Here is a 25411-nt window from a genome sequence, read left to right on the forward strand (position 1 = left end):
TTAGCAATAGGCGTAGTACTTGGGGCTAAGTCAATCACAAAGTCTATCTCTCGACTAAGTGGCAACCCTGGAATCTCTTAAAACACATCCAGAAATTCCTGTACAATTGGTATGCTATCCAGTGACATAGTAATCTCCTCATCAGTCTCTTCCTCCACATAGAACAAATAAGTGCTAGTAACCCTGTTAGAACGTGGCATAGTATACCAATTGTACATACATATCTTGACCAGGTATGGTGAATACAATAAACCTATCATAACAATTAACTTGGACATGGTAGTGAGATAACCAATCCATCCCAAGTATCACGTCATAAGTGTGCATGTCCAGGACTAATAAATTAGTTAAAAATCTAAGTCTACCAATATCTAGTGTAATAGGCCCATCACTCTCATGTAAAATGGTAGGATCGCCCAAAGGTATGGAAATACCATAAGGTCTATCGCATACTCGCATCGTCATCCCAGATAATGTAACAAATGATTTAGATACAAATGAGTGCGTAACACCCGTATCAAATAAAACACGACTCTGTGTACCATGAATAGGAAACATACCCTCAACAGCCTAAGGTGCCTGAACATCTTGTGGTATGGGGTTGTACACCTTGCCATAATGTAACTGTTACAGTGCCTGTCCCTGAGGCTGTGACGGTGCTGGTAATGCCGGATATGTCTGTCCCTGAATCCGTGGAATCTGTGGAGCGGGTAAAGGTAATGGTGCCCTCTGTCCTTGCTACACATGTTATCCCTGTACCTGTCCTGCTCGAGGACACTGCTTGGAAGTGTGTCCAAGCTCTCCAAAAGTATAACAATTATCCTAAAAAGTGCTGAATTTCCTGGAAATTCTTCCTTTGAAATCAAACTTACAGTATTGATTCCCACAAGTTCTTTTATAAACTCATTGGTAATCGTCTCGTACCCACACAACGTAGTTATAAGCTTAGATACCCCTTGACTCTGAGTCATAGGTTAATCAGGCCCAAGCCCGAACCCGAGGGAATATCAAACAATTACTATTTAAACAAACACAGATGACAAAAAGAATTAAGAAATAAAATAATAAAGTTGAAAGATCTCTAAATATGAAAATCTTAAAATTAAATAATTAAGATAAATCTGTTAATCCAAAACATCCAAGAGTACAACTCAAGAATCCATCTAGTGGACCCCTAAATAAAATCCCAACTGAAAATAAACAACTAAAGATAAAAATCTAAAACTTGGAATGAAATCCTACGTCGTCGGTAGAGTGAATGACTGTCTCTGCTCAACCCGAACAAGCCCTAAGACTGGAACCGTCCGATACCTGAAAAATGATAGTGGGTCAGACCCACGAACAAGTTCTATTCTAGTTATAATCCAAATGGAGACCCGATACGCAGATACATCCTAGATATCTCAACAATAGCTATCTAGTCCATACATATATATACCCACACTAAGGGACATTCACTGGACTACAAAGGGGGTCTCAACCTGAATAGAAGGCAATATCCAAAAATGCACCGGAGGTGGGCATGAGTACCTAACAGGGTACACCTCAACCTATCATAGCCAGCTACGCATCCACTGCATATACGCGCCCTAACCATCGACTCTGGGACTTAAGCTCATATCGTGGTACCATAATCATATATTTAAAGTCCATTCAAACTAGAGTATGTTATTAAATTGTTTATTCATCTGACATAAGAATTCTAATCCTGTTAGTCACTCAACTTATTTAGTTGATCTGACTTAACCACAAATAACAATTAATCTAAGTAGTCACTCAACTTGCTCAGCTGATCTGACTTAAATACAAGTAGGATTCGATATTTTACAATCCATTCCCTTATTCCACTAAGGTAAGTCGTAGCGTTTTGAGCTAAACCGTCCCTAGTATGCCACCGTCCCATACCCGTGATACAATCCATAACATCCAGGCAATTAACAGAATGCAATATAATAATTCAGCAATTAAAGTCTAACACATAAGTCCATATAATTGACAGAACATAGTTTAATAGTTCAGCAATTAGTAACCAAAACAAGAATCCATATAATTGAAGAACAGAGTTTATTATTTCAGCAATTAGCATCCAGAGTAAGCATAGATCAAGTCTGATAAATAAATGACCCTATTGTGCATCCAAAACAAGATTTATAATCATGCTATAGTCCGTTAAATTGCTAAATTAAAATTAAGCAATTAAATCCATTCCATCCGTTAACAGCATGCAAAGTTGATTAATTTCATACTGTTCATTCAATTAGCATAACGGTGTAACTTATGCAATATGAGGTTTTAAAATTCCATGAAATTAATATTTAGCACCCTAGTACAGTCCTAAAACAATCCAAAAAATTAAACTCGTCCAAACAGTACCAAAAAGAAAATTCCAGAACGCATAACATGAGAAAGCCTGCTTTTAGAATTTGAGAGCAGGCTCCATCAAGCATGGAGTTGGCTCTAGAGGGGTGGGAGCCAGCTCTCTAACCCCTAGAGTCGGCTCTTCACTTGGGGGAGCCGGCTCCCTCTTTCATGGAGCCGGTTCTCTCCCTCTCTGAGAGCCCTGAACCATTTTCCTTCGTTTGCTTCGCCTCCGGCCGCTTCCAACCCTTCTGTTCTTCCTTAAAACTGAACCTAAGGGTCTTAAATTACATCCAATATCATCCTAGTCATTTATTTAAAACCATTTACATTAAAACAACAATGAAAAACAACTACTGAATCATTATGCTTTACGACTAGATGGTGAAACCCAAACTTGCAAGAACAATTCCAGATTAAATTTAACATATACAGTTGATTAATTTAACCTATACTAATCATGAAAGATCCATTTAATATCCAATTAAAATCCTAGAGATCATTTAGGTATGCACGGAACACAGGTCAAGGGGAGAAAGATAAAATAGAACTTGCATGTGTGGTTTTGAATCAAAACTTCATCACCGTCTTCCTAAGTTTTCCGATGACGTTCGTTCACTATAAACCTCCTATTACTCTAGTTTAAATCCACAAGCAAAACCTCTCTTTCCTCGTTGGTAGCCCTAACTGGTGCCTCTGTTCTCTCAACCCTCTCTTTACGTGAACAGAATTTGTGTTTGTTTTAAAACCCTAAGCCGACGTAATGTTATATTTATAGGCTTAGGAAAACATAACCCTAATTCTAATTATGATCCGAGAAGGAAAAGAAAACAATTAAATTTATAATCTAAATCGGCTAATACGTGACCCATAAAAGATTAAAAGCCTAATTTAACATTATAATTAATAATACTAATTTAATCCAATTAATTCCATTTAAATTAACTAATAAACCATTTAAATAATTAAAATAAGTAATTTAATTAAAGAAAATAAAAAGACAATTAAATAAACAACAATTCAATTAAATGAAATAAATAAAACAAGAAATCAATTAATTACAATAATCAGGCAAATAAACAAATAAACAACTAAAAATGCAGTAAAAATAATTATTAAAATACCGAGACTATCCTTTTAAAATTAGGGGTATTACATTCTTCCCCTCTAACAAAAGGAATTCCGTCCTCGAAATTCGCTTTTACCTTCTTCCAATATTTCAAGAAATTGCGAGCGAATGACATCCTCCCATTCCCAAGTAGACTCAGCCTCATTGTGGTGACTCCACTAAACACGAACTAAAAGGATAACCTTATTACGAAGAATTTGATCCCTACGGTCGACAATACGACCCGATGGCTCTAAATATGTTGTATTCGGCTGCAACTCAATCTCCCCAATATCGATATGCTGATATTAATCCTTATCTCGCAGAAATTTCCGCAACATGGAAACATGGAACACATTGTGTACACGATCCAAATTATCCGGAAGTGCCAACCGATAAGCTACACAGCCAACTCAATCCGTAATCATGAATGGACCGACAAACCTCGGTGACAACTTCCCTTTCTTCCCAAAGCGCATTACTCCTTTCATAGGAGACACGTTGAGCAGAACCTGATCCCCAACCTGAAACTCTAATACACGAGTACGACGATCTGCATAACTCTTCTGCTTACTCTAAGCAGTACGCATGCGATCCCTAATGAAAGCAATCTTCTCAGAAGTATCCTTAATGAATTCAGGATCCAAAAATCTGCTCTCTCCAACCTCCATCCAACAAACAGGCGATCGACATGGTCGGCCGTACAATGCCTCAAATGGTGCCATACCAATAGTTTTCTGGAAACTATTGTTATATGCAAACCCTATAAGTGGCAAACAATCCTCCCAATGGCCCTTGAAATTAGGAACATATGAATGAAGCATATCCTCCATGATTTGATTAACCCTCTCAGTCTGTCCATCAGTCTAAGGATGATAAGCAGTGCTAAGATGCAACTCTGTGCCCAAAGCCTGCTGAAAACTCTTCCAAAATCCTGACACAAAGCTCGAATCCCTGTCCGATATAATAGATAATGGAATGTCATGCAGTTTCACAATCTCTGTAATATAAAGTCTCACCAACTGCTCCGCTGTGAAGTTAGTGCGAATAGGCAGGAAATGAGCTGATTTAGTCAATCTATCAACGATGACCCAAATGGAATTGTGATCCTTAAAAGAATTAGGCAATCCCTCCGCAAAATCCATAAAAATGCTCTCCCATTTCCACTCCGGTATAGGTAGTGGCTATAGAGCTCCTGGCGGCCTCTGATGATCAATCTTAACCATCTGACAGGTACTACACTAAGAAACAAAAAGAACAATGTCCATTTTCATACCTGCCCACCAAAACTGCCGCTTCATATCCTAATACATTTTGTCTCCCCCTAGATGAATAGAAAACTCAGAATGATAAGTCTCAGTCAACACATCCTTCCTTAAATCATCAGCAGAAGGTACCACTAAACGTCCCTTGTACCTCAAACCTCCATCAGTCCCAACATAATAAAATGGAACCTCCCCGGAAGCTATCTTTGCAACCTTATCAATGCACTGCTGTTCCGTGAATTGTGCCTTCAGAACCTTGCAAATGATAGAAGGTATAACTACCATGCAAGCCATAAAAGCATCCGATAACGCATCCACCATTTTTAAAGCATTCCACTCAATGGTGAATAAAGCAGAAAGACTAGCATCGGGTCGGCGACTGAGTGCATCTGCCACCATATTCGCTTTCCCTGGATGGTACTATTTAAAGAAATGATAGTCCTTTACAAACTCTAACCATTTGCGCTGTCTCATATTCAGCTCCCGCTGAGTGAACAAATATTGCACACTCTTGTGATCACTAAATAATCTAAAGGATTCTCCCAACAGATAATGCCTCCAAATACGTAAGGCAAAGACCACTGCTGCCAACTCCAAATCATGTGTTGGATAATTGAGCTCGTGAAGCTTAAGCTTACGAGATCCATATGAAATCGGTCGCTCTTCCTGCATCAAAACACATCCAAGACCTTGCAAAGAAGCATCTGTGTAGACAAGATACTCTATCCCGCTTTGTGGAGTAGACAAAACCGGTGCAGAAGTCAACTTAGTCTTTAGCTCATCAAAAGCTTTCTGATAGTGTTCATCCCACATGAACCGTACACCCTTTTAAGTCAGATGAGTGAGTGGTCCTGTTATCTTGGAGAACCCCTTTATGAACCGACGATAATATCCTGCTAAGCCGAGGAAACTCCGAATCTTGGTAGGTGTAGTAGGCTGTCCCCACTCAACGATTACTGAAACTTTGGCTAGATCTACCGCTATTCCCCTTTCTGACACCACGTGACCCAGAAACTTCACTTCCCGCTGCCAAAATTCACACTTCTTGAAATTGGCATATAACTGGTGTTCACAAAACATCTACAACACGATGCGAAGATGTCTAGCATGATCGTCTTCTGACTTAGAATAGATCAAGATATCATCAATGAAGACAATGACAAACTGATCCAAATAAGCCCTGAAGACTCTGTTCATTAGATCTATGAAAACCGCTGGTGCGTTAGTTAATCCAAACGGTATGACACGAAACTCATAAGATCCATATCTAGTGAGAAACGCTGTCCTTGGAACATTCTACTCCCTAACTCGAAGTTGATGATATCCAAAACGCAGATCAATTTTAGAGAAGTATGTAGCTCCCTTCAACTGATCAAAAAGATCATCAATCCTGGGTAGAGGATACTTATTATGTATAGTAACCTTGTTCAACTCCCTATAATCTATACACAGGCGAAGCGAACCATCTTTTTTTTTTCACAAACAAAACCGGTGCTTCTCAGGGTGAAGTACTCCTACGAATAAAACTCTGGCTGAGTAATTGCTGAATCTGATCCCTCAGCTCTCGCATCTCCACTGGTGCCATCTTGTATGGTGCTCTAGCAATAGGCGTAGTACCTAAAGCTAAGTCAATCACAAAGTTTATCTCGTGACTATGTGGCAACCCTGGAATCTCCTAAAAAAGATCCGGAAAGTCCTGTACAATTGGTATGCGATCCAATGAAACAGTAACCTCCTCATTCGTTTCCTCCTCCACATGAAACAAATAAGTGCTAGTGCCCCTATTAGAACGTGGCATAACGACGACGTACATATCCTGACCATGTATGGTAAACACAATAGACCTATCAAAATAATTAACTTTGGCATGGAAGTGATATAACTAATCCATCCCAAGTATCACATCATAAGTTTGCATGTCCAGGACCAATAGATTGGCTAGAAATCTGAGTCTACCAATATCTAGTGTCACAGGCCTATCACTCTCATGTAAAATGGTTGTATCGCCCAAAGGTGTAGAAATACCCTAAGGTCTATCACAAACTCGCGTCGTCATTCTAGATAATGCAACAAAAGATCTAGCTACAAATGAGTGTGTAGCACCCGTATAAAAAAAAACACGTCCCTGTAAACCATGAATATGAAACTTTCCCTTAACAGCCTGAGGTGCCTGAACATCCTGTGGCATGGGGTTGTACACCCTGCCATAATGCAACTACTGCGGTGCTTGTCCCTGAGGCTGTGGCGGTACTGGTAAAGCTGGATATGCCTGTCCCTGAATCCGTGGAACCTGTAGAGTGGGTAAAGGTACTGGTGCCCTCTGCCCCTGCTGCACATGTTGTCCCTGTCCTGCTTTAGGACACTGCCTGGAAGTATGACCATATTCTCCACAAGTATAACAACTACCTTGGAATGTACCAAATGGCCTCATCTGTCGGTTAGCCAGTGGCTGACCCTGTCCTGCCTATGGTCCCCCATTCTGCTGCCTCTGAATAGGTGTTCCATTCCTGTGAGCATCTGTACCACCCTTGTGCTTCTTTCAAGACCGCTGTCTTTGGAATTTGCCTTTGTCATTCTATTGGTGTCCATTACCATTCCCTTTCTTAGCCTTAGAATTTGCAGAGTCTCTGTCACCCCGCTTCTCACCCCGAGCCTGTCTGAAGTCCACAGTCAACTGATATTGCTGTAGAGTGGCGTCCACCACCTGAGCATATATAGTGTAGGCTGGACTACCTGTAATAGCTCACTTAATAGACCACATAGGTCCCTTAACAAAACTATTATGCTTCTTTTCCTCTGTATCCACTTCCTCCGGAGCAAAAAAAGATAAGTGCATGAACTGATGCTCATACTCTGCCACTGTCATGTTTCCCTGATCCAGATTGAGGAACTCTGTCTTCATAGCTGCCCTGACTGCATAAGGAAAGTACTTCTCATCAAAGTGAGCACTGAACTGATCATAAGTCAATGACATCCTCTCCTCTGCGGTGGTAACTGACTCTCACCACTGTAGTGCATTTCCAATTAGCTTGAAGGTAGCAAGCATTTGCTTCTAAACCTCTGTGCAATGAACCAGGCGAAAATGTCGCTCGATGTCCTGTTTCCACTGGTGAGCTGTTTTCACATCGGTAGAGCCTGAGAACTCAGGTGGACTCCCCCTTGTGAAAAAACTCCTAGTTTTTTCCAACATATTAGTCTGAACAATCGATGCTAGTATAGGTGCCTATTAAACCGGTGGTTGATTCCGAAGTGCAGTTGTTACCCTTGCTTCTATAGCCTGAGCAATGAAGTCATTGAGGTGATGAGGATACTCTGGATCTATGACGTGATCCTAAGCCTGCTGTACTCCCTCCTGCTCTTCATAAAATTGACCATCATTATCCTGAAACTTTGGCATTTGCTGCTCTTCCTCCATTTGCTGACGCCGTAGACGTTCTTGTTGCTTACGTGTCACTTTCCTCTGTCGACTATTCCTGTTATGTCCTCTTCTAGCATTAACCATGTTGTTAACATAGAAAAACCTACGATTTATACGGACTGTATAGGAACATAATGAATCCTAAACTTAATCTTTAATCAAGAGAAAACGCTACGCGGAAGTCTTAATACAAAATACCCTAGAGACACTTGAACCTGGAGTGCTCTGATACCAACCGAAATACCCCTCGACTTTGAGTCATGGGTTGATTAGGTGTGATACCCCTTGGATCCGAGACATGGGTTGATCAGGCCCACGCCCAAACTCGAGGGAATATCAAACAATTAATATTTAAAACGAACACAGATTACAAAATGAATTAAGAAGAAATAAATAATAACGCTAAAGGAATACTAAATAATAAAATCCTCAATCGTTAATCATTAAAACCAAACTTTCCAGAACCTCTAATTTATACAACTCGGGAATCCATCCAGTGGACCCCTTATTAAAATCCCAAACTAAAACTAAAACAACTGAAGTAGAATTTAAAACTAAACATAGAAAGCAATCCTACGTAATCGGAGGAATAAGCGTCTGTATTTGCTCTGCACGTCCAAGCTCTAACCCTAGAACTGACGAACACCGGAAAAATAAGAGAGTGGGTCAGGCCCACATGCAAGTCCTATCCTACTACGATCCATACAGAAATCCGATACGCAAATAGTCTGTCTCAACCTGAATAGAAGGCAACATGCGAAAACACACCCAAATATGGGAATAAGTACCTAGACCTACCAGGGAACAACACCTATGTCCAGTTATCCAACCTAGGCGATATGCGCACCCTAACCATGGTTCTGAGACTCATGCTCATACCATGGCACCATATCATAAATATATAAAGTCCGTATACTCCTAATACAAAATATCATCCATCTACTATAGTGGTCTGATATATGTATAACAATCCATCCAGAAACCAAAGTAGGCCATTTAATTATTTTATTGACATGACACAAGTAGGAGATGGATTTAACCTTTATGGTTAATCCATACCTCAATCCAGATTAAGTAGGATTTATCTTATTTGGTTAATCCGTCCCTAGAATGCCACCGTCCCATACCGGTGCGTTAATCTATCCAGTCCAACAAATGATGCAACAAAATAATAACACATCAATTAAACCAGAAATATTATGATACAAAATTAAACCATCCAGTTCAATAAATGATGCAATATAAAAATAATACATCAATTTAATCCACAGATAATATGATACACATCATACAGATAAGTATTGCATTTATTTAAGCAATACCACAGTTTAAATAGCATGCAGCTAACTTACCCTCCAAGTCACTAACATATATCTCAGATAACCAAATATAACATTTCATGGACATTGTTTAATCTGTTTAAACATTAATTTCAATTGTCAGAGCAATTAAATTTACCCTTCCATCCGATCTAAACAACATATAAGTTATTTAATTTTCAAACCATCCATCCACCTTCTTAGCATACATAGATATAAGATGCATTCTGGGATCTTCCTAAGTCCATTAAACCCATTTAGATTAATTAAAGTAGGTTTAGAAATAATTCTGGGCAATTAAAACCAAAATCCAGGTCGCGGTCCAACTGAGCAGGCCGAGTTGCCAATTTAGCAGGCTGAGTTCCCAACTTAGTCGGCTGAGTTGGTGCTGAAGTCGTCTTTTTCGTCTGTTCAGCCTCTGTAATCCTAAAACTCCATCGTTAAAGCCTCTAAGCTTCAACCTAAGTCCCATACGTCCATACTAAATTATTTTAGATGTTTTAACATACAAAGATTAAACTTAAACATTAATTATGCATCAAAAATTTCTAGAATCATTCAAAACAGGAATATGAAAACAAAATCATACACCCTCTATTTTAGTCCAACTAAGCATGCATAATTACTCAATTTTAGCATTCATTAAACTCCTAGAGTCTAGCTAGGCATGCACAGAACACAGATTTAAGGGAAAGAGTAGAACAGAGACTTGCCTTTAGTTTCAGATTTTGAAACTCTAAACCACCGTCTCTGAGTTTTCCGTCAACGTCCTAGCCTGCCGTTCCACCCCTTCAGTGCTCTTGGTTTAACCCAGAAGCAAACACGTTCCTTTCTCCTTGAACCTCTCTGTAAATCTCTCAAGGTTCACTCTCTGTTTCTCTCTAATTTATTCTCTGTTTCTCTCTGCCTCAATACGTGAATAAGGTTTGTTTGTAACCCTTATACAGACGTATAATAATGTATTTATAGGCTTTACTTGAAAACCTAAATTAAAACCTAAATCAACTATAAGTCGGCTAAATCCCACAATGTGATAAAACATAAAAACCTAATAATTATTTTATACAGTTAAAACCATTAATAACCAAAAAATGCATATAAACAAAATAAATAATACAATTACACCATTAAGCAAATTAAAACAATTAATTTAATTAAAGAAAATAAAAACACAATAAAATAAAATAAATCAACAAGTAATTCAAATAAAAAGACAAACAAGCACATAATCAATTAAGTCCAATAGTACAAGCAATTAAACAACTAATTTATTCAAAATGCACATAAATAATTAAATTAAATTCCAGGACTGTCCTTTTAAAATTAGGGGTATTACATCAGGCCCAAGCCCGAACCCGATGGAATATCAAACAATTAATATTTAAACGAACACAGATGACAAAAAGAATTAAGAAATAAAATAATAAAGCTAAAAGATCTCTAAATATGAAAACCTCAAAATTAAATAATTAAGATAAATTTGTTAATCCAAAACATCCAAGAGTACAATTCGGGAATCCATCTAGTGGACCCTTAAATAAAATCCCAACTGAAAATAAACAACTAAAGATAAAAATCCAAATCTAAAACATGGAATGAAATCCTACATCATCGGTAGAGTGAATGACCGTCTCTGCTCAGCCTGAACAAGCCCTAAGACTGGAACCGTTCGATACCAAAAAAATGATAGTGGGTCAGGCCCACGAACAAGTTATATTCTAACTACAATCCAAATAGAGACCCGGTACGCAGATACATCCTAGATATCTCAACAATAGCCATCTAGTCCATACATATATATACCCACACTAAGGGACATTCACTGGACTACAAAGAGGGTCTCAACCTGAATAGAAGGCAATGTGCAAAAATGCATCGGAGGTGGGCATGAGTACCTAGACCTAACAGGGTACATCTCAACCTATCATAGCCAGTTACGCATCCACTACATATAAGCGCCCTATCAATCGACTCTGAGACTCAAGCTCATATCGTGGTACAATAATCATATATTTACAGTCTGTTCAAACCAGAGTATGTCATTAAATTATTTATTAATCTGACATAAGAATTTTAATCCTATTAGTCACTCAACTTATTCAGTTGATCTGACTTAACCGCAAATAACAATTAATCTAGGTAGTCACTCAACTTGCTCAGTTGATCTGACTTAAATATAAGTAGGATTCAATATTTTACAATCCATTCCTTTATTCCAATAAGGTAGGTTTTAGCGTTCTGAGCTAAACCGTCCCTAATATGTCACCGTCCCATACCGGTGCATACAATCCATAACATCTATGCAATTGACAGAATTTAATATAATAATTCAGCAATTAAAGTCCAACACATAATTCTATATAATTGACAGAACATAGTTTAATAGTTCAGCAATTAGTAACCAAAACAAGAATCCATGTAATTGTAGAACAGAGTTTATTATTTCAGCAATTAGCATCCAGAGTAAGCATAGATCAAGTTTGATAAATAAATGACCCTATTGTGCATCCAAAACAAGATTTATAATCATGCTATAGTCCGTTACATTGCTAAATTAAAATTAAGCAATTAAATCATTTCCATCCACATACAAAGTTGATTAATTTCATATTGTTCATTCAATTAGCATAACGGTGTAACTTCCGCAATATGAGGTTTTAAAATTCCATGAAATTAATATTTAGCACCCTTAGTACAGTCTTAAAACAATCCGAAAAATTAAACTCCTCCAAACAGTACTAAAAAGAAAATTCCAGAACGCATAACATGAGAGAGCCTGCTCTCAAAACTTGAGAGCAAGCTCCATCAAGCATGGAGCCGGCTCCATGCCTCTTGGAGCTGGCTCTAGAGGGGTGGGAGCCGGCTCTCTAACCCCTAAAGCTGGCTTTTCACTTGGGGGAGCCGGCTCCCTCTTCCATGGAGCCGACTCTTTCCCTCTCTAAGAACCCTGAACCGTTTTCCTTCGTCTGCTTCGTCTTCGGCCGCTTCCAACCCTTCTGTTATTCCTTAAAACTGAACCTAAGGGTCTAAAATTACATCCAGTATCATTCCAGTCATTTATTTAAAACCGTTTACATTAAAACAACAATGAAAAATAATTACCGAATCATTATGTTTTACGACTAGACGGTGAAACCCAAACTTGCAAGAACAATTCCAAATTAAATTCAACACATACAAATGATAAATTTAACCTATACTAATCATGCAAGATCCATTTAATATCCGATTAAAATCCTAGAGATCATCTAGGTATGCACATAACATAGGTCAAGGGGAGAGTGACATAATAGAACTTGCCTGTGTGGTTTTGAATCAAAACCTCATCACCGTCTTCCTAAGTTTTCCGACGACGTTCATTCACTGTCAACCTCCTATTACTCTGGTTTAAATCCGCAAGCAAAACCTCTCCTTCCTCCTTGGTAGCCCTAACTGGTGCCTCTGTGAACGGAATTTGTATTTATTTTAAAACCCTAAGCCGACGTAATGTTATACTTATAAGCTTAGGAAAACATAACCTAATTCTAATTATGATCCGAGAAGGAAAAGAAAACAATTAAATTTATAATCTAAGTCGGCTAATACGTGACCCATAAAAGACTAAAACCCTAATTTAACATTACAATTAATAATACTAATTTAATTCAATTAATTCCATTTAAATTAACTAATAAACCATTTAAACAATTAAAACAAGTAATTTAATTAAAGAAAATAAAAAGACAATTAAACAAACAACAATTCAATTAAATAAAATAAATAAAACAAGAAATCAATTAATTACAATAATCAGGTAAATAAACAAATAAACAACTAAAAATGCAGTAAAAATAATTATTAAAATGCCGAGACTATCTTTTAATATTAGGGGTGTTACATAAGCAAAAATTTGTTTGCCTGTCCAAATACCAACCACTCCACTGTGATATTCTTTTATCATCGCAACATACCCTTTCCAATATAGTTTAATAAAACCATTTATATAAATATCACTAAAAATGCTCTCATAAAACACAATAGAGATACCAAAACCACCCATTCACTTTATTAAAAACTTCTTTGAATCATAAACTTCCAAAAGAATAATCGTAATATATTCTTTAAAATAGTCCTAGTGTACGTGATTTAATCAGTACTACACTTTTAATAATACCTCCACTACTACTAGTAATAAATATCACTCTTAAAAGAGCATTCGTCCTTGAACTCCGGTACCCTCCTTCTTGGATGCTCTGGTATCTCCTCTATCATGATCATCTTCGAGGCCCTCCTCTCCACTTGACTCAGCTTCGAGCACCACCGAAGTTGTGCTGGGTCCACAGTATGGTGGCCAATCTTGCACATAAGAAATCTTTCTTGGCTTATACTCCGAAACAACTCTTATTGGAAACAATTCATTGGTCTCCAATTTTTCCTTCTTGGTCTGCCTTCGTAGAGGAATCGTCGGAGTAATCTTTTTCTTTTTTGGGTCCTTCTTTGCTTTCATCGCGGACCACATCGTTTTCCTAGTGCCAACCATTCTGAAATTACAGAATAAAATTGACATCGGTACGTTCTAAGCGAACCGTAATAGAATACAATGAATCCTAAAATTAAGCTCTAAACAAGAGAATACGCTACGCAGAAGTATTAATATGAAATAACCCTAGAGACACTTGAACCTGGAGTGCTCTGATACCAACTTTGATACCCCTCGATTCTAGAGCTACGGATGATCAAGTCCGAGTACAAATCCAAGAGATACCAAATAATTAAGTATGTAAACAAGCATATAATAGAAGAAGAATTACAGAATAAAGAATAAATAAGCTGAAAAAAAACTAAATAATAATCTTTAAATTTTAAATTAAATAATCTAATATTCCAAAACCTCCAATATTATTACAACTCGGGAATCCATCTAGTGAACCCCTAATAATATCCCAACTGTAATTAAAACAACTGAACTACAAAGCAAACCAAAACTAAAACATGAAGAAAAATCCTACGTAGACGGAAGAGTGAGTGACTGTCTCTACTCGGCATGAACAAGCTCTAAGCCTGGAACTGTCGAACATCTGAAAAATAATAGTGGGTCAGGCCTACGAACAAGTTCTCCTCTACTACAATCCAAATAGAGACCCGATATGCAGATACATCCTAAACAACTCAACAATAACTAAATAGTCCATATATGCATATATACACACTATATGATGCTCATTGGACTATAGGTCTGTTTCAACTTGAATAGAAGACAACATGCAAATCGCACATAAAGTGGGCATGTGTACCTAGACCTACCAGGGTACCCAAATGTCTACTATATCCAGTTATCCATCCTAAGCAATATACGCACTCTAACTATAATCCTGAGACTCAAGCTCATATCATGGCACCATAATCATATATATATAAATCTATCCAAAATCAATGTATGTCATTCAACTGTTCATTGACCTGACATAAGTATAAGTAGGATTTAAATTTTATAGTTACTCAATTCCCTTATAATAAAATAGGTAGGACTTAGTGTTTTGAACTAATCCATCCCTAATATGCCACCGTCCCATACCGGTGTATATGATCCACAAAATCCAATAATTGACAAAACCAAATAATATAGTTCATCAATTAAAATAAGATATATAACTGAGCACATTATACTAAAATATTCAAAAGTAATTTCATATAAACCCATTTAATTTGCTAGAATAACAACAAGTAATTAAACCTTCCATAATCCTTCACAGCATGCAAATCAGTATTAAAATTTCATGATGTCCAATATCTTAGCATAATAGCATAGATTAACCATTTTGGGATTTTAACATAATTATTTAAATAATTTAAAACCCCCCATTAAGTCCAGAATCTCATTTTTAGCTCCTGAAGTTCCAAAAACCCAAAAATACACCCGAAGGTGTATCGCCAGCAGGGGAGCCGCCTCCCTTAAGAAGGGAGCCGGCTCTCCCCCTTGTGGGTCATGGAGAGTCGGCTCTACCCTTTGCGGAGCCGTCTCTCTCTCTCCCAGAGCCATATGCTTAAAAAATTAAAGGCGCCGACTCCATCCCTTTCAGAGCCGGCTTTGCCCCTGCTTCCCATCTTCTTCCTTGCCTTCGGCGATGTTAAAAACCCTCTGTAATGCTTTGTTAGGGTTCCTAGGATCTAATCCATGTCCAAAATAAACCCAGAAATTCATATAAACATAATAGACATCATTAACTATAATTAAAACACAAATGATGAAACAGTTTATATGATAAATCAACTTCAGTTAAAAACACAAAAATAAAGTTTAAACTTTAAATTAACATTCAAACAAGTCCAATTAATGTCCGATTAAATTCTGGAGATTATCTAGGCGTGCACATAACACAAGTTTAAGGGAAGAAGTAAGAGAAAGAACTTGCTTTTGAGATTTTGGATTAAAATCTCAACGTCGTATTCCTAGATTTTTCGGCAATCCTTGACTGTTCTCAACTCCTCTGTTGCCCTTGGTTCAACCAACAAGCAAACTTCAATAACCTCTCATTGGTTCAGCCTTGGTTCTTGGCCAATCCCTCTCGTCCTTCTTTCTCCGTTCTCTTACCACTCTTTGTTCTTTCTCTCTGCCTCCACTGTTATGTGAATAGGGTTTTAAAACCTTTGGCAGACATATAACGATATAAATATAGGCTTATACTAAAAACCTAATTCTAATTACCTAAGGAAAAGGAAAAGAAAAATAAAAGAAAATATAATACATATATATATATATATATATATATATATATATATATATATAAGTCTGCTATTCCCCAACGTGATTTCATATATATATATATAACCCTAAAACTATATATTACATATATACTGAATACTGATACTAATTTAACCATTAATAATAATTAATAATTAAATTAACCTTATATACATATATACCCATATATATATATATATATATATAACCCTCCATGGGTATCAACTGTACCCATTTCATCTCCTATCCAAGTAATCCATGTGACTTAAATGGTTGGTCCATTATTACTATTCAAGTCCAACTCCTTAAAATAAAATAAACATTTAATTTGAAATATTTAATTATAAATAAACACTTAGCACATAAAACAGATAGCAAATAACATTTAATTACATTATTCAATTAACCAATTTATTCAAATAAAATAATTAGCTCAATTTCCACATAGGCATATAATTTAAATGAAAACAAATAATTCAATTTAACAATTAAACAATTAAACAAACAAACAAATTATCAAATAAGGAACTTAAAAATGCAATAAAATCATAAAATAAATACCGAGACTATCCTTGTAAAATTAGGGTATTACAATAGGGATGTAAACATCATCCATAGAAGGAACACTAGATCGCTGATCTCGAAGGGTCTTGATCTCATCCCGAAGTTTTTTAACTTAAGCTTTAAGCTCATTAACCTTATTAAAAATTGTTTTAACATCTTTGGCTAAAGAAGAAAACATGAGATTCCCATCATCCTTGGTAAAGATACCTTTGAAAAAATATAACCTATCTTCGATAGAGATAGAAGACTTGATTGCTGCTTCTTCATTTTCAGCCTTCCTAGAATTTTCCCGAGCAGATTTGGGCTTATTTAAGGCATGAAGATCAAAGGTACTGTTTATTTTCCTCATATAAACCCGAGGAGTAAGAACAATCCCATTTCGTTTGTAAAACTCCATAATCACCATAGGGAATGGAACAACATGATTTTGCTTATTCTACGTACAGGAGATGAGAATAGTACACACAATTGTCAGGATATGGTTACAATATGTTTCTATATGACCGTGCCATTGTAAGAATATAGTTATGGTATTTTTAGGTGTGATTGTGCTATGGTCAGGATATAGCTAGATATTTATATTATTTTTATGTACCATGGTACGAGCTTAAAGTCTCGTGATCAATGGTTAGGATGGAGACATATATTGTCAATTGAAATGGGTAGCTGGACATAGGGATGTGTGTGCCCTGGTAGAAAGATGATTCATGACCACCTCGTGTGCGCTTTGCATGAGATACTCACTATCCGGTTAAGTCTGCCTTAGTCCAGCGAGAGTCTTTAGTGTGTATATTTATATTTATCGGTTATATAGATATTGCATGAGTTAGCTAGGGATGTATCGTTCACTAGGTCTCTGTTTGGGTTACAGTAGAAAGGACTTGTTCGTGGGTTTTGACCCACATTTGTTATATTTTTCAGGTCCTCATCAGTAGCAAGATTAGAGGTTGCCCGTGCATGTAATGACCCAAATCCGTAGATCCAAATTGCTAGCCAGGTCCCAACCCAACCCGAAGGCACTAAGGGTAAAATGGTTATTATGTACCTCCCCATATTCTAGGAATCATAATGATGGCACACCAATCGTTTCTAACCAAATCGGTTCATGAAAGAGTGATATCCTCGACTATGGGCTCAATCTAGGTCCCTAGGGTTGATAAGGGTAAAATGTTCATTTCATGCAAAAATGATGGAATGAGACCTACACCATTAGAAACATTCGATCATAGAGTGAGTTGGAGGGATTTAACTCTCAATAACAATCGGATCGTTGATTATCCACAATAGAAGGCACACAACTGCACAAGAGTTTAAGATAAATTAATTGGTAATCATCATATTACGAAAGTATTTTGTAACTGATGAAGAAATTCAAAAGTGGTTTATAAATTGTTAGAAGACAAGCTTTTTAAATTATTTTATTAAATACTTAAATATTATCAACTTTTATCTTTAAAAGAAAAAGGAGGTAGAGAAAGAAAAGAAGGATAATTTATCAACTTTTATTGCTTATACTTTTCTCTTGAACACAAGTGGCTAACCAAAACACAATATTTTGCCAACTTATCTTGTATAATCATTTAATTTGGATAGTGTACAATATATTTTGACAATATTTTATTTTGGCTCACAACTTTATGTTAGAGAAAGTTGTAACAATTTTAATAGCCATATGTGTACAATATACAAGCAGGTTTAATCCTCAATTTAGAATTTTTTTAGAAAATTAGTTAAAATTATATCTTAATTTTTTTAAACAACTTACACAAAGAAAAAAATGGTTTATGAAGACAAAATTAAGCTATTTATCATTAATAGCACATTATATAGATGATGAAGGGACACTAAATTATATAGGAAATTCGTTTAAGATGGTTGGACCTCGTGTATGCTACTATTTATTAGACATAAGAAAAAGAAAAAAAGAAAAAAGAAAAAAGGGGTAAAGTTTTGTTTACCTCAATAATGTTACCTGTGTTCCCTTTCCCTTCCCAACCTACTAACCATTACAAGGATTAAAAAAAAATAATAATAAATAAAATGTATTTTAAATGAACATGTTAATAACATTGTATAATAACATGAACCACCAAAATTTCGCATCGAGTCCCCATTTTCATTTAGGTAATTTGGTATCAAATTTCAAAATTTGAATCGCCCGCTTAAAATCGCAATAAAAGAAGAAGAATTCAAATCTCTATCTTCAGATTCCTCACCTCCCTCCTCATTGTCTCTCTAAACTCTGAAACGTAACAGAAAGATATAGTTAGACAATGGTGAAATCAACTCCACAAAACCCTAACTCACTTCATCCACCGGCAACTGCCAGCGGTCCTCCTCTGCCGTCCCAGGGCGGCGGCTTCTTACGATTGCCCTGGCGACCGAGAATAAGAGTCACTTCCGAGTTCAACAGTGTGAGCTCCATCTTCTTGCACAAGATGTCGTGCAAGTTGTTTGAAGACTTTGCAAAGCTAAAGCTCTGTTTTCAGAACAACATCAAGGGCGAGATCTTCCAGCCCCAAGTGGCCCTTACCTCCAACCGCCTCTCGCTCCGCTACGGTCTCGAAGATAAGAACGCTTTTGTCAAAGGGTGTCTGGATGTAGGTCGCCGTTTGCAGATAAGAGCTGCTCATGATGTGATTGTCCTTCCTACACTCTCTTACTATATATATGTTCATGTTTGAAACATTGAATTCGAATTGCTTTATCGATTGGTCTACTTTGTGGTCTCTCTTTGTGAATTTTGTTAAAGGAGGATGGCAACAGCCTGAATGAATTGATTTTAGCAAGCAATTTAAAATGTTTATATTAAATTCTACCTTCTTGTTTCTCCACCTGCACGTGATTCTTAACTTTATGGCACTGATAGAACTGAAAACTGGAAATTCCATCACACATTAGCCAACAATAAATTAAGGTCAGAGAAATCTAACTTATGAGAATTCTAACGCTGCCCTGCAAAATTCATTCAACAAGGAAAGGTTTTATCTGTTGCTCGATGTGGTTTCTTTGTAATAGTTTGGAACTTATCATGATGCTGGTTTCGGTGTATTCCAATATAAGTAGCAATGTTCATTTACTACACAATCTTTGGTCTAGATGTGGTTGATGGGACTCTGATTTTGGGGCTGACGGTTGCATATTTGAACCATTTATAACGATTTTTACAAAATCTTCAATATTTCTACTCCATATTTATAAAGCTTTTTTTCCCCACAATGGTGAAGTTGGTTCACTAGGATCCCCTTATTATGGATGAATTTTATATATTATAATCCCTTTTAACTTTTCATGGAGGTCTGTTGAAAATTTTCTAGTGTTATTTATATAAAGTTTCAAACTTGCATAACCGTAGTTAGATTAACTTCATTCATGGCATCATTCACATTGATTTCTTCGAGGTGCAACTTACAGAATGAAGTTTCATGGTAAAGCTGTCCCCTCTAAATAAATTTGAATCATATAATGGTAATTCTTTAATTAGAGTTATATCTAAACAATCTCTTACAATATCTTATTTCTTCTTTAGGCACAACAACTGGAGTTGTCAGTTGGTGCTGATATTGCTGGTCCAGCCTATAAAATTGGACTGCCATCTGCTTCTTTGGTGAGAATAATTATTTGCATATGGTGTAGAACAGGATTACACATTCACTTTTGAGGTAGTTGTGGGCCATTCGTAGTGATGCCATTTTTTTTCTTGGCTTGTCTACCTTGTGTTGTTGATAGCACACTTCAAGTTGCACCCTTCGCACTTACGTTTTGTAAAATTGTTTGCGTAGCTTTACTTCACTGCGTTAAGAACAATAGCATACTATGGTTCTGAAACCATTATTTGCCTTGCTGGTGCTTGCAGCCAAGAGCAAACTTTAAATTTCCTCTTGGTGAAGTTACATTGGCAGAGAAAGAGGAGGAGTACGAGGAAGCTGAGAGAATGCTGTCTATTAATGGGGTCCTTAAAGGTCATATTCCAAATGGGGTTTGTACTGCTCAATATGCTAATCAAAACTTGAAGCTAAGATACTGCTATAAGGTAGTATCTTTAGATATTTTCATCCGATGCAGATGCATTTTCTATGAGTTTCTCACTCTCATCCCTTCTTTTGATCCATCTCTTTATTACGTGTGACTATCACTTGATAGCTAAATTTTGTTATGAACATTTTGAATTTATTGCAGGATGAACAAATGGCCATTATTCCAAGCATTTCACTTCGACCTAATGGATTATTCTTTGCTTTTAAGGTTCAGTTTGGTCCTTACGACAATTTGAGGTGAAACCTCTGTGTGTGTGTGTATAAGTACACCGACTTGCATAAATGTTTGCGATATTTAAATCTCAAACTCCTATTTCTATTTCTGCAAGCATCTCTTTTGAAGGGGCAGAAAGTTAATAACCACCATAGAATCACAATTTCGTGAGCTGTTGTAGGTTTGATCCAATTTGGTGGACCTACTTATTTTATTTTTGTAAGAATTGACACACCTACTAATTCATCTCTTTGAATTATCTGAACCAATGAAACTATGTGAAACAGTCATACAATGCTACTGAGCTATGTACTTTATGGACTGTGATACATGCTAGTCTCTAATGCAGTGAGTTAAAGAACCGGGGATATTATGTAAATTGACCATGCGAAAAGATGTCTGACTTGAAAATGGTATGTTTCAAGTTTAACATAGAACAGAAGGCTGAAGTAAATGGGCTATTAAGTAACTAAATATTTTTGTCAATTCATGTGCATATTAGATCAAATCATCCTATGCTAACCATCTAATGTATGCATGTTTTTGTTCTTCCTTTCTTTTTTCTTTTTGGGAGGGCTTGGTCTTTAATTTTTTTTTTTTTATGGCTTTAAGTTGACAAAATTAAAGTACTCAAATATTACTTAGAAATGATAACATAAATAAGTTATTAAATTAAGCTATGTCAACGATTATAGTAGTTGCATGTGGACATGAACTTAAATTAGGTTGTTTTGTTATTAATTGGTATTGCCTTGTCTCTTGCGAATCGATAATTGTAGGTGTTGTTTAAGATTAAGTCTGAGTTTGTAATTACTTTTATAATTCTATTGCTAGCTACTGGTACAATTTTGATTCAAACTACTGGAGTACAGTGTACAAGCACACAGTTGGCAAAGACTTCAAATTCAAAGCTAGTTATAATTCAGAAGTGCGACGTGGTTGGGCATCTTTATGTGTAAGTGCTTTTATTGTTTTACAGATTAGCTTTTTGCACTTAGTAAATATAGTTTTGATTTCATTCTTATAGTTGTTTCTTGAGATGTATATTGAAAACATTTAAAATTAGTGTCTCTTGTTTACTACTGTGGATGACTAGAATATTGTAGTAACATGCCAATCTTAAGGCCGTTAGGCTCAAAATTGACTGCTAGGTTCTGAACTCTCTCTCTTGATAAGCTTTGAAAACTCTCAAAAGTATATATGTTGATGGTTAAAAATTTTCCTTTGACTATTATTGTTGTTGTTGCTATCTGTGCTTTCTTTCTTTTTAAGCACTGTCTCAATTAGTGATGTTTTAGACCGACTGTATGGTGATCATTTTTACTGTCTTGGCTTTCCACTAAGAGTAAACTCTTCTTCCCTCACAGTGCCTTATATTTTTCTGGTGCCTTAGAAGTATACATGGCAAAGAAAGTAAAAGAAAAAAAGAAGATATTGATGTTTCCTCTGTAAAACCCATCCTTTCCACCGACCCAAGAGTGCTAGCATATAATTTATTATTTCTTTGTTAAAGACCTGGCCTAATCGGTTTGGATTTTTGTTAGTTATAGATAATGTATTCGGCTTTCTAGTTAAATTGGCTGTTCTGTTTGGTGTCTTCTCAAAGTGCAAGTATATGAATGACTTGGCTGAAGTGCTCGAAATAAAAATGAATAAACTAAATTAATCTTATACTGATTTCGAGACGGCATTTCCTTCCTCCGAATTTGGGCATCCATGTATTGGAAAAGAAAATTTAAATGCAAGATCCAAAAATGTTTGAACATGTTCCTGGCTGAGTATAAGTTTGCTGCGCATGTTCCCCTTCTAGTTTCACTGAATCCTTTGATATTCATTTTCGTGAAATTGAAGCCTTTTTTTTGTTTCATTATTTGACAATAATTTTCAGAAACTCTCGAGAGTGACTAGTTTTCATAAAATTATCTAAAATAATGTTATTTGTAACTAGGTCTCATTTTGCTTTTAGAAAATAATTGTTCAAATGCATTCTCACAGTTTTCTGGTTTTAATTACTGGAGAACAAAAATCTATTTGTAGAAATCTGAAATAAGCAGGCTTTGAGAGTTCACTCTTGATTTCATTTTGTCTTGGTCTCAGGTTGGAGATGAAGGTGGCAGCACAAAGACAGCTCCCCTGAAGATGAAAGCTCGGTTCATGCTCCAAGTGCCACAAGATGATATCAGATCATCCGCGTTGATGTTCCGTGTGAAGAAGAGGTGGGATATATGAGTCTGTTTGTTTTAATGATGTTGGTTGCATCTCCACCTTTTTTGAGAGGGCAAAGATAGGCTTAATATGTACGGGAGTTGATTGGGTTACAAACCTTAATGGTTTTTTTTATCAACTTTGTGTCATAATGGTATTGGTAAAAGCTCAAGCTACCAAGAATTTGAATGCATGTTTGAGTTTTGAGGACAGTGTTAGGTTTGTATCATGTCAGTGCTTTTCAACATCGTGTTCATAAGGTCATGAATTACAGACGATAAATTTAAATATCATGCAGTGTATCACAATGGCTTGCTTAAAATGAGATCGAAATTTAGAAGGCAATGCTGGTCATCTTTCACAGAAGTATTGCTTCTAAAGTTCTGGGAAATCCAATCCAGTTTTATGTGTTGTGTTCACTCTAAATGAAGTAATTGCTTCTAAAAGTTCTGAGCTAGAAAGCATTGACACGTCTCTTGGGAGTGTCGTGGCGGTGTCGGATAGTTGGACTCGCGTTGGAGACGGCTAGAAGTGTCTTGAAATTTAAAATGGGACCGAAATTTAGAAGGCAATGTTAGTCATCGATCTTTGTGAAGAAAGGGAAATCCGATCCAGTTTTGTGTCCGGCCTGTTTACTCTAAATGAAGTGATTGCTTCTAAGGTTCGGAAGCTTCAGCAGAGAAAGAAAAAATATGCTTGAACTCACATGCAATGAGGCCTGTGGTGAGAGCTTCTAAAACTCAATTAGATTTGATGGGCTCAAACACCTTGTGAGCTTCTGGAGTCCCCCCAAATAGAATCTCACACTTTTTGACCACATTGAGCTGTAGCCTGTAGACATTCTATTCTATGGTTTTTTTCACTGTTGATAAAATAGACTATTGCCAAGCAGCTTCTAAGATCCCTTAGGCTGGTTAGATGGAAATTGCAAGTACAGAAAGGAAATGGAAATTGTAAGAACACTTTATAAGCTTGGCTTGGTAAGCCTAAAAGAATAACTTTCTAAGAATTACTTTTTATAACATTCTAAGAGAATCTTCGGCAGCAGTATGTTAAAATATTCGTTTGTGTAAAATATACACTGTTACGGATGATGTGTAAATTTTTTTTTAATTTTTTACCTCTAGCAGTCTATATCAAGAGTTTGGCTGAAGCTTGTGTGAGTGCGCGCGCGCTCACATCCATAGGAGCAATGCTCCTGTGGGGTGATATGGTTATTGCCTCTACTTCTTTGTTCTGGCTTGAAGTTATAACGGTCTAGTCAAGCTTCACGTAGTGACATAGTAAAATTATATAATTGCTTGTGTGGGGGTATGAAATGATTTATGTTTCATTCGAAGTAAGCTCAATCAAGCTCCAATTATTGCTTGTTAGATTTTTTTTTTTTTTGAAAGAGATAAGGGCGTTTTGGACCATTAAGGAGTCTAAATAGTATTTTTGTACACTTTTGTAATTAGTACGTTTGATAAAGTTGATTGTCAAACTTAATAGTTTGAAAAAATTGGCATATTTTAAAATATGCATAATTAAGTAGATTTTTTTTAAATTTTTTTTTGTTTTCGTTTTTTACAAACTTACTTAATATATGATTGATTCCTTAAGTGAGGACCATTGGAGATGCACTTATAAAATAAAGGAAATAAAAAAAATTTAAACAAAATTTCATAAAATTTTACTTTCCATAACAACCTAACTTTCTTATAATAAAGACGAAAGTCTTGAAACAAAATTACTTTTCATAATTACCTAACTTTTTTATAAAAATATATATTTTATTTTAAAAAATATTTTTTTTTAAGAAAAATTTATGAACCTTACAATTATGCCCTTTATACTATTCAAGCTTAAAATCGAGCTCCCTAAAAATTTTCTTACTAATCAAACATAGTAGGGAGTCTTTTATATATATACTTTCTTATAATAAAGAAAATAAAAAAGGGGAAAGGAAAATTAAAATCTTGAAACAAAATTACTTTTCATAATTATCTAACTTTTTTATAATAAAAATTTTCTTACTAATCAAACATAGTAGGGACTCGTCTTTTATATCTATACTATTATATTATTGAAAGTACAAGTATTTCAATTTTAATTTTAATTAAGCAAAATAACTAATTTTAATTTTAACTAAAATAAAATGACAATTGAATTTCCAATTTAAAATTTTTCTACTAATTCAATTGAGTTTCCAATTTAAAACTC

The 25411-nt window shown here is 36.0% G+C and overlaps 1 protein-coding gene across 1 annotated transcript; it reads left to right on the forward strand.

The window, feature by feature from the left end:
* The first annotated feature begins 19026 nt into the window (after positions 1 to 19026).
* LOC132275920 (outer envelope pore protein 37, chloroplastic-like) lies at positions 19027 to 23233 on the forward strand. Its single transcript, XM_059777123.1, has 6 exons — positions 19027 to 19395; positions 20283 to 20360; positions 20610 to 20786; positions 20933 to 21027; positions 21839 to 21959; positions 23102 to 23233. The coding sequence occupies exons 1-6, from the start codon at positions 19027 to 19029 to the stop codon at positions 23231 to 23233; spliced, it is 972 nt and encodes a 323-aa protein (XP_059633106.1).
* The last annotated feature ends 2178 nt before the right edge of the window (positions 23234 to 25411 follow it).

This window comes from Cornus florida, unplaced genomic scaffold, assembly GCF_030987335.1.
Source record: "Cornus florida cultivar Cherokee Brave unplaced genomic scaffold, ASM3098733v1 CherokeeBrave_3.0.0_Hap2_Chr01, whole genome shotgun sequence".
Taxonomy (NCBI): domain Eukaryota; kingdom Viridiplantae; phylum Streptophyta; class Magnoliopsida; order Cornales; family Cornaceae; genus Cornus; species Cornus florida.